Source organism: Hippoglossus hippoglossus, chromosome 18, assembly GCF_009819705.1.
Source record: "Hippoglossus hippoglossus isolate fHipHip1 chromosome 18, fHipHip1.pri, whole genome shotgun sequence".
Lineage (NCBI taxonomy): Eukaryota > Metazoa > Chordata > Actinopteri > Pleuronectiformes > Pleuronectidae > Hippoglossus > Hippoglossus hippoglossus.
In genome coordinates, this window is record NC_047168.1 from 319,568 (window position 1) to 334,797 (window position 15,230).

The 15,230-nt window shown below is 40.7% G+C and overlaps 1 protein-coding gene across 2 annotated transcripts; it reads right to left on the reverse strand.

Moving 5' to 3' along the window:
* Positions 1-363: 363 nt before the first annotated feature.
* Positions 364-15,230, reverse strand: cd99l2 (CD99 molecule-like 2). Of its 2 annotated transcripts, none has more exons than XM_034569271.1 (10): positions 15,019-15,230; positions 8,418-8,480; positions 7,699-7,740; positions 7,237-7,347; positions 6,010-6,090; positions 5,526-5,594; positions 5,380-5,433; positions 5,128-5,247; positions 4,148-4,213; positions 364-1,431 (listed from the first exon to the last, which is right to left on the reverse strand). In XM_034569271.1, the coding sequence occupies exons 1-10, from the start codon at positions 15,077-15,079 to the stop codon at positions 1,370-1,372; spliced, it is 729 nt and encodes a 242-aa protein (XP_034425162.1). In that variant the 5' UTR covers positions 15,080-15,230; the 3' UTR covers positions 364-1,369. The 2 variants fall into 2 exon arrangements, with proteins under 2 accessions (XP_034425162.1, XP_034425161.1); XM_034569270.1 differs by having other exon boundaries at positions 6,007-6,090; positions 15,019-15,198.

The window sequence follows — 15,230 nt, forward strand, 5'->3', positions numbered from 1 at the left end:
ATGGGTCAGACTCCTTTCAAATTCAGAGGGAGGAAGAAAAAAAAATGCTGTGCACTATTAAACTCAAACCAGAGCACAACTGATATAGCAAGCTTAATTGTATCCTCCCAAGTGTTGATTTGACTCTTGTCAATTCCCTGTCAACCACTCACTGTTCTTATCAGAATTATTTTACCATTAGCACCTTGAAAAATGAAACTTCTCCTTAGCTACCTTCATCGTTGTTAAAGGCCAGTTGAAAAAGCGGCAGGCTATTTACAGTATAAAAAGGTCACAGGTTATGATTAGAAAGTAAAGTATAGATGCCTTTTTTCCCACTCCAAAAAGATGCAACTCTGTACATTATAACATAAGCAGCGTGAAACGACTAATGATGTAACTGTCAGTCCACGCAACAGAGGTTCCCCGCAGTTACTTCAGGTCTATAAATATGTACCTTGCCCACTACTGGAGAAGGAGCTCATATCGAAGCCCATTAAAAAGCAATACATTTATCAAATGTTTAACTTCAGAAACCCTGATCATCTACTTAACAAATAGTATTATAATCACTGGTTATGACTTCATAATAACACAGTAAAGTGAACAAGTAATAAATCACATGAAATGTCACATTTTGTAGGAATAACTGAAATTTGTGTCATTATTGCATGATTATTACTGACAATGTGTTGATACATTATCTGCTAACTGGCCATTTATACATTTTATCAACATTTCCCAAGTGATTCCATAATTAGTTGCTACAGTTAAATGTTCTTACTTAAAAAGGATAGTTCACAAAAAAATGTATGTATGGTGTAAATTATGCCATTTAGAGTTGAATTTGAATGTGGGGGCTTACGGACACTTGAATGACACCACAGGAGCACTATTGAGGCATTTTAGTTGTTTTTTTTCTGTAGTTTTTTTTACGTTTGAAGAATCGGTCGCCAGTTACTTCAATTGTATTAGATTTGCCTGCAACACTGTTTACCCCTGAGACTCCAAAAGTGTTTTGTGGTCTCAAACACTTCACCCATCCCTCCATCGACTTAGTAGATGATGAGTGAATATACATTTTTCAGTGAACTATCCCTTTAACTGAGCACAGACAGGATTCTCGGAAGTGTTATTCTACTTCACATGGTTTCCATCAACAAAAGTAAGATATATGATTTGTCACAAATAATCAGTTATGTGTCAAAAGGGGAAATGCTTTTAAAAAAAAAGCAAACCAGTTGGATGTGTTGTTGGATGTGTTCAAATAGTAAGCAATAAATTACTAAATACACACACATTTGGAAAGGTTCTGTTTGGGAGTGTGTGCATGGTTTAGGTGGGGGGATTTGTGGAGGGGTAATGTATGTGGGTGACCTTGTGAATGTGTTCAGACAGCATTTTCTTCAGTGGGAGGCTCAGCATTGGACGGCTCCAGGAGAGTCTGTTGGACTACAGAGACAAAATAAAATCTCTATCAGCCATTTCAAAAGATACACTAGACTGCACCTGCAGGTGGCATGAGAAGTGAAGTCAATTTTTTTCATTTTGTTTGTTAGACCAATGTACAATAAAAAAAACAATGAACAACCAGCCTATTTTTCTGCATGCTTTGGCAAGTTGGTCTGAAACCAGTAAGTGACAGGTTGGGAAATACATATATGACACCAAAGCAATAAAACCAACAGGCACAAGGAGAATACAAAAAAAATTATATATAAATCATAAATCACTAATAAAACATTAATGCAACATACAATCCATTATTGCATTCAGCCACCTAGAGCAGGACAGGGTTTCACTGATTCAAATCATTGCACAATTAAGAAAGTGTGTACTGGATACAAATTAGGATAAATTCGTGATTGAATGATTTCAAACATGTTTGCATCAGTAAAATCCAATGAATTTGTAAATAATTATTAGATGGGATGTGTATTTATTTTTTAGGAATGTGAGCAATTTGACCAAAGTGTAGCTGGAGACAAAGAAAATGAAAGAAGGACTGGTTCAAGACAAAGTCCAGCAACCTTTTTGACACTGTCCATCATCATATTTTTGATCTATCAGATTCTTGTTGGTGCATTGAGATCACATATAACAAATATGATAATAAAACAATGAGCTAAGAAGTTAGTAAAATGTAAAAATCACAAATTAAATGTGGAAAACATGTAGTACAAATTCTCAAGTAAAAATATGAATAACACATGAGTATTTGGTTCACACATTGTGTTTGTGTAACTAGTTTGTTCACTGTAAAATAAATTAGACCTGCCAGGTGACAGCAAGCTGGTTAGTTAATGTTATGTTCAAAAAATTAAGGGAACACTTAATTGTCGCTGTATAACACCAAGTCAGTTAAACCGTAGGAATATCAATCTGTCCATTTAGGAAGCACACGTGACTGTGAATCAATTTCACTTGCTTTGGTGCAAATGAAAGTGACAACGGGCACAACGGAGAGACAAAAGCAAGACAACCCCCCGAAAAGGGAATGGTTTAACATGTGGTGGCCACAGACAATTGCTCTATCCTTATCCTTCTGCTAGTGTCCTTGTCACTACTGGTACCAGTAGCCCAATGGTAGTATGCACAGGTAGTCCAGCACCTCCAGGATGGCACATCCATACGTGTGGTCACAAGAAGATTTGCTGTGTCTCTTAGCACAGCCTCAAGAGCACGGAGGAGATACCAACTGTTACACAAGGGGAGCTGGACAGGGCTGTCGAAGGGCATCAACCCAGCAGCAGGACGGGTATCTGCTCCTTTGGGAGAAGAGGAATAGGAGGAGCACTGCCAAAGGCCTAAAAATGACCTCCAGCAGGCTACTGGTGTTCATGTTTCAGACCAAACTGTCAGAAACAGACTCCATGAGGGTGGCATTAGGGCCCGACATCCTCTAGTGGGACTGAGCACATGTGACTGGTGTCAAAGATTCTGGAGACGCAGTGGTGAATGTTATGCTGCATGTAACATCATCCAGCTTGCCCGTTTTGCGGTGGGTGAGTGATGGTCTGGGGAGGCATATCCTTGGAGGGTTGCACAGACCTCCATGTCATAGCCAAAAGGTACCCTGACTGCTGTTAGGTACTGGGAAGAAATCCTCAGAGCGAATGTAAGACCTTACGCTGGTGCAGCGGGCCCTGAGTTCCTCCTGGTGCAGGACAACACCCGGCCTCATGTGGCCAGAGTGTGTAGGCAGTTCCTGGATGACAAAGACGTTGATGCCATTGAGTGGACCTAACGTTCCCCTGACCTACATCCAATTGAGCACCAATGGGACGTTATGTATCGGTGTATCCGACCCCACCAAGTACCACCACAGACTGTCCAGGAGCTCATTGATGCCCTGATGCAGGTCTGGGAGGAGATCCCCCAGGACACCATCCGCCGACTCATCAGGAGCATGCCCCGACAATGTCGGCATTACACACAGGCACGCAGGGGCCATACACACTACTGAGTCTCATTATGAGTGGTCGTGATGAAATTCACGCAAGTTGGATCAGCCTGTGATTTCAATTTTTTACTTTGACTTTCGGTGTGGTTTGAATCCAGCCCTTAATGGGTTGATGATTTTGGTTTCCATTGACCGTTGTTACGTCATTTTGTTCTCAACAAATTATGCAATGTACATCAGCAAAGACTTTCAACTTGAATAATTCGTTCATCAAGATCTGATGTGTGATTTAAGTGTTCCCTTAATTTTAGTTTTTGTGTATAATATATGTTTAAATTTAGTTTGTTAAGTTAGTTTGTTGTTGTTAGTATGTTCTAGAACATGACAGACCAAAGTCTCCTGCTTTTTCATCACCCATGCAGTGGTCTATCAGACCTGAGACCAGCACTGAGCACTGATTTACAGCTCAGTCTAACAGCTCTGTTAACCTGCATCTCTCTATTCCACATTTCAGACATAGACTCACAAACAATGTTTAGTCTTTAACAGACCACCATACCACAGAGTAACACAACACTGTAACAAAACAGTGTAAACTTGGCCTGTGTTTCTCCCTCTGACACTGGAGATATCAAGTGATGGCAGCTCCACCATTAAAGAAACATTTTCTGTATCATCCATTAACACATGTTTTATATTCAGGGCCATTACAGTAATAGATAAGAGAAAAGGCTGTACAGTGTGTGTGTGTTTGTGTTTGTTTACCTTGTGGTTCTGTAGCCACCACAGCCTCAGGGTTCTCAGCCTTCACCATGTCAGTGTTCAGGCTCTCTGTTAGAAGAGAGGTGCACAGATCAGCATATAGTGTGCTCTGCTATACTGATACAGTGCTGACGATATGACTTGCAATAACTAACTGTCCCTGGCTACGGATGCAGAGAACACGTACAGCTCCACAGCCAGGAGAAGGCGCACAGCCAGGCCGCAGTGCCCCCAACTATTTGATATAATCAACTGCTCATAGTGATGAATCTGTCTCGGCAAGAATGTGATCAGTAGAAGTTTCCACAGCAGAATTTAGTCGGAGGAGGTGACTCTTCTTCCGACAATGATTCTCTGATGGAAAAACCTGTCAACGATCTGAATATCTTTAATTAATTATCTATGGCAGCAGGGCTCCATCTGATTGGCCAAGATTTCTTCAGAATTGGTTGACTTTACACAGCTCCAAACTGAACTGCTCATTTTTCCTCACCTGACACCTCTCCCAGCAGCTCACAATGTTTTCTATCGCATTTCTATTGTGTGGAGTAAAAAAAAGGACAAAAAGCAAAACAATAAGCTTAAAGAGGCTAAAAATGCTAGTGGAGCTGCAGGGAAGAGTAGAGTTCGTTTTTTTCTTCTTTGTGGGTTCATAATTATGTTCATAAACAATTCACACTCTTCTGATCAGTTGTTATTGATTGATTGAAGGTAGCTACTAAGAACTAACTTAATTATAGCTGATCACTGTGTCCATATATTTTGGTCCTACTGAAGCTGTAGATCATATAAGTGGTCCACATAACGATCTAACAATATAGTATATATAAATATAACGTACATAAATATAACTATAGTTATAAATATAATATAGTATAGATTTAGTATTACCATTTGAGCTGTAGGTGTAAAAGCAATGTAGTCACACACTGGTGACAACAATGTCCTCAGAGAGTGTTATGAACTGTAATGTAATGCCTTACGTTGCATACTGAAGCACAGCTTCTTCTTCTGATAGGAGATGTAACTGGTTATTGCTCCCACCAGTGCCATGGCAACTGCACTGACAATCCCTGCAATGGTGCCCACCTCAGCTGTGGTCTCTGGAAACACAAACACACAAACACACGCACACACACACACACACACACACACACACACACACATGCACACACAGTTGTACAGTAAGCTCAGACAGTCACACATTCATGAATGAGCAGACAGAGAAAACCCACCACGATTGTCATCATGCTGGTTAATCAGATCACCGTCACCTCCTGAGAATCCACCTGTGGAAACGGTAAGAGTAGATGTTCACATCTGTTTCAACTGTTAAGTGTTGTTCTCTTCTGTAACACCAGTAGTTAAATCCAGACTTTACCTTTGCCTTTGTCAGGCTTGTACGTGTCATCTTTACCCACATCAGCCAGATCACTGTCAGAAAATCTATCTGAGAGAGGAGATACAATACATAATCAGTGCACTGACAATTAAGAATGAAATCACTGTGGTGTCACCTCTTGTTGAGTCTAAGATAGTGAAGCTGCTCTCTTGTGTTTTCAGTTCATAGTGCTGTGTGGGGGTTCCATAATTTTTGTATGTATCAAATGATTTGGATAGACATCACGTGTCTATTCATATACTGACCTGTTTCTACATCAGGTTTCCTGAATGGTCACTGCACCTACACATAATAAATCCTGTGGCTCCACTTAGGACAAACGTAAACCACTAAAGCTGTCTTAAAACTGCAAAAAATATCTTTGAATAATTGTTGGAGTTGGAGAAGTTAAACAGAGGCTTGGGTGGCATGTAAGAAATCCAGAACAAGAATTAGGCAAGAGAAAAAAAGGACTCCTACCCACCTCCCTGCCCCTTGTTTTTCTCCTTGCCACCAATGTCATTGTTGGGGTTCAAGGCATCCGCCAGGTTTAGGTCATCATTAGCTGTGAAGATCAGTCAAAGATCAATGTTATTGTAAAATAAAGGCACAATCAGGGGATTAACACTACGTTCACACAGCAGGCCCAAGTGGCCTGAATCAGATTTTTCCCCCATGTGACCCAGATCTGATTGTTTAATGACAGTGTGCACAAATCACATGGATTCTGATCTTTTTAAATCAGATTTGGAGCACTTTCATATGTGGTTCTAAATAAGATACAGATCAGATTTTTTGAAATTTGACCCGTATCGGAATTGCAATGCAACTTTTATGACACTCTACATCGACATTCTTCATAATTTTGCACAGGTGAAGGGGCGGGCGCCAGTCACCCTGGGAAAACAAACATGGAAGACAGCTGTGATGGAGGTATTCAGTGGAGGGACAGTGAGGTTTCAGACCTCTCAAGTATTTGGGGTGACATGTCTGTGCAAGCAAAAACTTGAGTGGTCGTATCCTAACCGGTCTGTGTTTGAAAGCATATTAAGAGAAAAACGTAACCATAAACCCTCACATCTGTGGCCTCCATGTTTATTACCAACTTCTTCTCCTTGTTTACTATCGTACACAGCGTGCTGTGTGTCACGTCTTGTTGTTCTTCTGTGCATACGAGTCACGTTATCACCATGACCAGTTCATATTCTGAGTCTGATACTGGCCAAATACTACAAGATAATGTGAACCGTTTTATAAAACAATTGGATCTAGAAAAAATATCTGTATTGAGCACTAAGGCTTGAAATGTGACGTCATGTGTCAAAAAAATGTAGGGTTAGGGTTAGAAAAATCTATTCACCACAGTGTCAGTTACTAAAGTTATACATGCTCTGATTTTAAGTTGTATCTTAAAATTAGCATAGTAACTAACTTGCAAGGTGTATTATATTTCTATTCAATTAAATTGTATTTGTATAGAGCCAAATCTCGACAGACTATTTCAAGGCACTTTACATAGTAAGATGGAGACCAGTTCCCACAGCAGGCAAGCATTAGCAACTTTGATGACAAGAAACTCCCCTGTAACGGGGAGAAACCTCCAGCACAACCAGACTCAAAGCGGGTGCCCATCTGCCTCAACCAGTTCCTGATGCGCATGCCTTCTTACGTACACCGGCACATGCATGGGCAGGGGAGGGTTCCCTCTCACCTGGCTTGGGTCTAGGCTTGACTGGGGCCTTGGTACCCTTAGGTACAACCCTGGGTGGGGCTTTGGTGGTGGTGGTGCCACTGACTTTGAAGAAATCCTCCAAATCAAACTCTGCAGAGAACAATGACACCAGAGAATAATGATATAAATATTTAGATTGTCAACCAACTCTCTTCATGTTACTGTAAAATGTTAAGCACATGTAGATTTGACTATAAATCATAGACAGGGTTAAAAATACAAAATTCAGGAAAATGTTGCAGATGAAAAGTGTCAAATCAACACAAATAATTAATTGTTTAATAGTAACAGACTGGTTAGGTGAATCCAAAACTGGAGCACAGTGTTTTCACACATTCTGCCCAAAAACTACTGCTCCAGTGTTCCTAAAACCGAAGAAAATCTTTTGGTGTTTGGTGTAAAACCTACATGGCATTGTGTCAGCTGCTGTGTGGTGCTTACCTCCTCCTGCAGGTACAGCTGGTTTTGGTGCAGGGGTCGTTGCTGTGGTGAAAGTAAGAAATAATTATGTCTTAAAGAGAATTATTTTATCTAGTGTCATTCATGTGAAAATTAGGATTTTCTCCATTGGTTTCCATTATTTCCATATTATCTAAAAAACCACCAGTAACAGGATGAGTGTGGACTGATTTGTGAGGCACATAATGATTAAGTAACTCTGATACAAATGAATATAGACTAAATGTTACAGATTTATTGTTTTATCGTGTCACTGAGTCAGTCTCTCTTCATTTGTGTAAAACAAAGTGAATGTTCAGTTTTTATTTTCAATACCGCAATTCACTATAAGTTAACAGTCAGGTAGACAAACTCATTTAAATGATTAAGATCACTGTTTCAGGAACAGTAGCATTCAAATGAACCAGAGGCATCAAATGTGTGCTTTTACATCAATTGTTCTTTCTAAAACTCAGTTCATTTTCTTTGTGAATTGAGATGATACAGAATGTGAGGAAACCGAACTACCAATCAAACATACTCCTGAGAGCTCCTTCAAAAAAAGTTGAATCACCTGGTGTGTGTGCAGGGTGTTTTTTTCTAACTACACTGAGCTCACTTTGTTAGAGAAAAGTTACGAGGCGAACCTAAGAGTGTCATGACCTCTATTTAGACACAAAAAGGATAATGTGAACAAGAGAGTGGTGTTCAATTGTACTTACATGATTTACTGTCACTGTCACTATCCAGAGCATCAGCCAGGTCAAAAGAACCCTGAGAAAGTACTAAGGACCAGAGAGGACAGAAGAGAAGGACAAAGGAGGCAGATATGCTGAAGCTAACATATAAAACATATTTTTCATAAGTGCTTGGTGTGAGAACCTAGTATGACAAGCATTCTGTAACACAAATACCGTTTGGTTTGTTATGAATGTCATCCGACATTCATAACAAACCAAACGGTTTGAAAACTTATTAGAAGACGAGACTGCACATACGTGAGTGCTAGAATAAAAGCAATGTGCCTGCCACATCCTTTGTTTTTAACTGTGACAGAGCTGCAACTCACTGGAAGTCAGACAACAGTGTGATTGTATTGTTTTAAAAAAGACACAGAGTGTGTGTGCATGTATTTGTATTTGTGAGAACCATTTTGAGCAGGTCAGGCGGATAAGACGCTGTGGAACGTCTCACTCGGACATTTGTGTTCACACATGCACCTCCTCCAGAGCCGAATTGTCCTTGGGTCGCTAAATGCCATGTAATGTGTTCCTTCCTTCAGAGAATATACGGAGGATCTGCGGCGTCCAGTCTGAAAGCAGCTCAATAGTGTCAAGAGAAGCAACAACTTATATCTATGTTGTTTTAAATATATGATTATATTATGGATAGGTTATTGGTGACGCATCTTAATTAGGTCTCGAACCCTGGCCCTGAAGGCTGCAAGACGAAGTCGCGACAAAATCCGTTTGTCCCGAGCATAAATTCATCACTATAAGCGATTGCTTACTATGAAAGAATTGTGAGGCTTCTGTATGAGAGTCCCAGAAGTTGAAGAAAAAGTAACGGTGCCACACAGGCTTTGACTGGGTAAAAGCAACACAATTTATAAAGTTGGTCAATGTATGGAGAAATGATAGAGACACAGAGAAGGGGCCGTAAATTGCTGACACAGCCTGTAATTTTTCTCCCTGGGTGTCTGCGCCATTGACTGAACATTGCTGTGACTCTGCACTAATCAGAAATGAGCTTGGCTTGATCAAGGTCCAGGGGTGAATCACATGGTCTTGCTCTCTCTCTCTCTTTATTTAACATATAATCTCTATTTCACTCTCACTCACAAATACATATTCTCACACCCAGACGCCCTCACAGGTACAGAAATTTGGCACAGATTGATTTAACATGAATCTGTACCTGGTAGTATCGACGTAATTCGGTTGGTACTGAGTGATGAGCAGAATCTTGAAGTTTATCCCGTATTTTACCGGGAGCCAGTGGAGGTCATGGAGGACTGGGGTGGTTTGATCAGTTGAGCGGGTACTGGTAAGTGGGCGGACGACAGAGTTCTGTACATACTGGAGTTTGTGAAGGACTTTGTTTGTGGCACCAAAGAGTATACTGTTGCAGTAGTCGAGTCTGGACGTTACAAATGCGTGAATGAGTGTTTCTGCAGCAGTAGGTGACAGTGAGGGTCGGAGGCAAGCACGGGGGTGGAAGAAGGCTGTTTTGGTGATATGGTTGACATGGGGCAGGAATGAGAGGGTGGGGTCGAGGATGACTCCAAGGTTGCGGATTTGGGTGGAGGGGGTGACGATGGAGCCATCAATATTGAGTTTGAATTCCAGAGTGGGGCAGGTAAGGGAGTCTGGGCCAATGTTTAAGATTTCTGATTTATTGCAGCTGAATTTTAGAAAGTTTCGGGGTCAAGTCCAGGTTTTTTGAGTATGGGGGTGACTGCGGCAAACTTTATGTTGGAGGGGATGTAACCAGAGGACAGGGAGGAGTTTACGGTTTTGGTGGTGAGTGTGGGAAGACATCCTTCGATGAGGGTGGAGGGGAATAGGTCCAAGGCGCTGGTAGAAGACTTCATACTGGCTACCACTGAGGATAGGTCAGATGAAGATGGTTTCAGTGAAGGATGAGAGGGTGTGATCTGTCTGCTTGGGGGGGTCAGGTTCAAGAAATGTATAAATTCATTGCATATGTCAATGGTGAAGGACTGAGAGAGGTTGTCTATGGGTTTGAGGAGTTTGTTGATGGTGGAGAAAAATGTTCTTGGATTGTCACAGCCAGACTAGATTACTACTGAGTAAAATGCAGAGCGGGTAGTGTTGAGGGTGTTTTGTAAAGATGTCGGTGTTCTTTATGTCTCTGCGTGAACCATGAGACCTGTTCTCCTGACGAGCAGCTCTAGCTGACGTCCCTTGGATTTCAGCTGATTCAGCTTGTCAGTGAACCAGGGGGCTTAGTGGGTGAGGGAGACAGATCTGGTTTAAATGGGGGGCTAGCTAGTCCAGGCAGGATGAGAGTGTGGTGTTATAAAAGTTGACCGGGTTGGTGGGAGAGATGTTCTGCATGAGAGTGAAGTCTGAGATGTTGTGGTTGAACTTGAGGTTTCGTAAAGTAATGGTGCGTTTCTGCTTTTCAAGGGGGGTAGGAATGTCTATTTGGAAGATGATGGCAAGGTGGTCAGAAATGGTGAGGTTGATGCTAGACAGTTGGTTGAGGCTTCTACTGTGGGTAGGGAAATCTATGTGTTGAGTGATGTTGAAAAATGACAGGATTTCCAGAAGTTCTGTTGCTGTTTAGCAGTCTGTGGAGTCAACGTGGATGTTAAAGTCGCCCAGGAGTAACAGAGATGGTGATATGGCAGAGAGCTGTGTTAGAAATGTTGATAGTTCTAAAGGGAATGCAGGGTTGGGCTTGGGGGGACAGCTACAACCAGAGGTTTAGGACCAGACAGTTGAAATGAAAGGGATTCAAATGACGGGGGAAGACTGAATGGATAGCAGACTGGTTTTTATAACTTGATGGTGGATGAGGTTTCACCATGTATGAGTATCCAGCAGGTGTGGCTTAAATAAATTAAAAATATTCCAGAGGTTTTTGCCAGGTTTTGGTGAGATCTTTGAAATGAAAAAGTCAGTCGTGATCAGCTGGTAGATCTGTTGCTCTTTATCACCCTGGGACATTATAATACACACTTGAGTAAATCCCTCCCACACAATAATAATAATAATACAGTTATTATTACTAATAATTAATTTATTAATATCAATTATTAGTAAGCCTATACCAAAATCACTGCAGATACTGAAGAATATACATACATTCATGTGATGCTTGATGTTATATGTTGTAGAGAAAACAAACGTCAACGAGGTACGTGTTAAGTCAAAGCTTTATTTACATACAAATATTGTAAAAACACTTTGGGCCTAGCCTATATATATATATATATATATATATATATAGTTTTCAAATGTTGTATGTTTTGAAAATGTTACTACCAACTCTAAAAACCGAAGAAATTAAGTAAAAGGCAAATAAACTGTACCTGTGAATACAGAGAATGATATACAAAGTTCTGTTAGTCTGTCATCTCATCAGAGGAAGCTGAACTGGAGGTGGTAAGGATGTTGTTATCCGGCCTCAGCATCCTGACGAATGGCACCACAATCACTTCATACATGAGGTCTTCCTTCTATTGACAACAGCCATTCAGTACCTTTCAAATGAAAGTAAAATACAAACACTTAAGACATGATGGATTAGAAAGAATCACAAACCCAGCTATCAGGAGAGATACACGAATGCCTGCTTTACTTGAGTGTGTATGAACTTAAAGTATTACATGAACAAACTCCTGCATAAAAAATATTCTATACATTGCATAATACAATTATTGAATTTATAGTGTAATTAGCTGATATCTGCGAACCTTCTTGTGTGTGAAGACCTGCTCCTCAAAGTGTGAACTGCACAGATTGGATGTGATGGATGAGGTCCAGTTGTTTCACATCATCATCATCAACCATTACTTCAGCCTGTCAGCTTCTGGTGGATTGATGGCGGATAAAAAACATAGAAAAGCATGAGCGCATAGTAAAATAGAAAAACTATCAATTAATTAGTAGATAACCACCAGACATTAGCACATAAAATCAGATTGGGGTAGATATAAAGACCCAGAAATCAGACATCCAGCCCAGGATGAATCATACACCTGGATCTAATGTAGAAAACTCACTGTCTGATTTTATTCCTACGCAGTCAGTATAATCTGACAGCTGCACTACATAGCTTCATAGACCTACACAAAACTTTTTTCACATGGTTAACCTTAAAGACACAGTAGGTATTTAAAAGAACTAGGACAAAACACAGAAAGTTAATGCTACTGTTTAACTGCATAAAGGACGTTACCTAAACATTATGTTAAACAGAACTATAATGATGTCCTCATGGACTTTTAATAACTCGCAATAATGCAGCTCTCATCGTTTATACAGTCACATGTGGCAGAAACAAAACAGACATCGTCATCATAATGTTGGCTAAATTTACATTTATATCGATTTAACCTTAACATCTAGTTAACACAGCTTAGCAGCCCTGAGGGGACAGGTCCACCCGGCATTGCAAAAACTATCAGCTAACTAGCTAGCTAGTAGATAGTAGAAAATGAAGATAAAAACTGTAAAACGTTAAGAAAAGTTTACTCACCGTACTAACTTTTTATCAGCTCCTCTGTTGTTATCGAAGAACGTGTGATTATCACAGTGAACATAAACTAATTGAAAGAACTAACAGAAAACCTGTCGGTGTAAAAAACAACCAGCGACAAATAAATAATGAAAGAATAATGATAAATATAAAACAAATGAGTGAACGCAATGTAAATAAAGCTCCAGTTTTGCTCTGCTGCCTGTCAATCGTCCGTGAGACTGTGTCAATCAAACGGACACCCCAAAACTACCACACTTTGAGCTCTAATATCTAATCATAAACGATATTTTTTTCAGAAGGACCACCAGACCACTGATAAGAAGGGGTGAATTTAGCAAATGAGACCATAAATACTTATGGGAAAAATGTATTGAAATGTATTCTTTTGGGGCCAGCCCCTGCCGGATATCCTTTGTATTACACTTTTCAGCACTTACGCATAGGCTCCATCTTTTGGAGCTGGAAGCTACATCCACTTATTAAACACGGTCTACGGGTCAGACATAAGAAACCGGTGGTGAGAAGTGTCAATGACTCTGAAGTCAGTGTTTGTGACCGAGAGAAACACTTAATTTGCCAACATCCTGTACCTAATGATTATTCAAGACCACTATCACCCCAGCCATAAACTGTTCTGCCTGCTGCCATCTGGCCGACGGTACCGCAGCATCCGGGCCCGCACCACCAGGCTCAGAGCCAGTTTCATCCCCCAGGCCATAAGACTTTTAAACTCCTCCAATCTGTTATTCTATTCTATATTTATTTTTATTCTTATTTTTTGCGACTGCTAAATGTGATTGGTGTGCACATGACAATAAACTCTTGAATCTTATTGTAATTACACACATCTGTACATAAAGTGTCCATACGGGTGACTTGTTGAAAACATGACAGTGCCACTGTGTATGACAGTGTAAATACATGTGAATATGGTGTTGTTCAAAGCTGCAGACAACGTGGGATTTAGGACACTTATGCACATGAACATTTTTAAACAGTTTTTAAAGCCTCTATACAAGGAGTTTGTAACTGGTTATGAAACGGTCTCATTTTAATATTGGTGCCTCTTTATGACCTACAACAGCAAATGAGACAATCAGGGAGAAATTAGGATTTTTTTTTTTTTTTTATAATTTCTGCCAGCATGAGGTTCGGTTTTAACACTTCTTTTATCCCCTTGGAGATACTACGTACCCCAGAGACCACCGGCATTACCATCCCAAATGATGCAAGCGTTCGAGGGAGTGGCATGCGAAGCAGCGGAGGGGGGGGCCATGCTACATGCTAAGCTCTTTTAAGGTGCAGACAAGCATAGTCAACCACTTAAGTTAATGAAAATGCAATAGTTCGCCTGTGGCAGGAGCTTCAGTCTCCTGTGAAAAAGTCTGCTTGTCTACAAGCTCATCCATTACCCTGCATTTATAAACGTTTTCCACATATCTAGTTCTAGTCAAGTACTTATAAAATAAATAAGCAAAACATACATGGAATACACAGAATACAGTAAAATGTCAGATGGCCCTTGATGTAGGGGGAACATCACAATGATCTTCAGACATGTTTATTTCATTCTTTTCATTCAATACTTACCTTTCAGTGAGTAACTTCCCATATTCATCACCACTGAGAGGCGGTGACATCGTTGTCAGACAGACAAAACGGTCACTGGGTGGTGTCACATCAGTATGGTCTCTAATAACTGTGATATTTAAAATAACTGTACCCCCCTGAAACTAACGCATAACTAATATTATTGTATATTATAATACTACTATAATAATAATATATAGAATAATTCATTTAAAAATCTGCATCTCCATCACTCTAACGGGGTGTCTAACATCAGGTTCAAATGGAACCGCAATATCTGAATATATAAGAAGGCTAATAATAATACGATCGATAACACGTGGATGTGTGAGAGGTCCGTGAAGGGATCCTCATTCAGAGTGAATGTGTAATGAATCGCGAGTAGTGTATATTTCAGGGACATGTGTCTCCAGGCCGATGGACCGCTACCCGGCCTCGAATCAAAGTGTGGCACAAAAGCAGCGCAGAGCATGCGAGTGCGAGACGGGGACAAAGTCTTACCTTCCGTTGGCAGCAGCAGCGCCAGCAGCAGGCCCACAGTCCACAGACAACTGTTAGCCATGTCTACAGTGATCGCGAACGCACCCACCCAGCGGATCTTGATAGCACAGCGGTTAGACAGCAACTCCGTTACCGTGGGCTACTTGCAGTTTCACGAGCGCCGCATTAAGGGCGTTCCCTTTGGCTTCTTCTTTGTTCCGCACACTGGACGC

Bases quoted from the DNA above. Each gene is read 5' to 3' on its own strand.
- cd99l2 (XM_034569270.1), bottom strand. From the start codon at position 15,079: ATGGCTAACAGTTGTCTGTGGACTGTGGGCCTGCTGCTGGCGCTGCTG. The intron at 5,434-5,525 runs GTAAAGTCTGGA...CCGTTTCCACAG, and splicing joins CAAGCCTGACAAAGGCAAAG to GTGGATTCTCAGGAGGTGAC. The intron at 1,432-4,147 runs GTAAACAAACAC...TTGTCTCTGTAG, and splicing joins GGTGGCTACAGAACCACAAG to TCCAACAGACTCTCCTGGAG.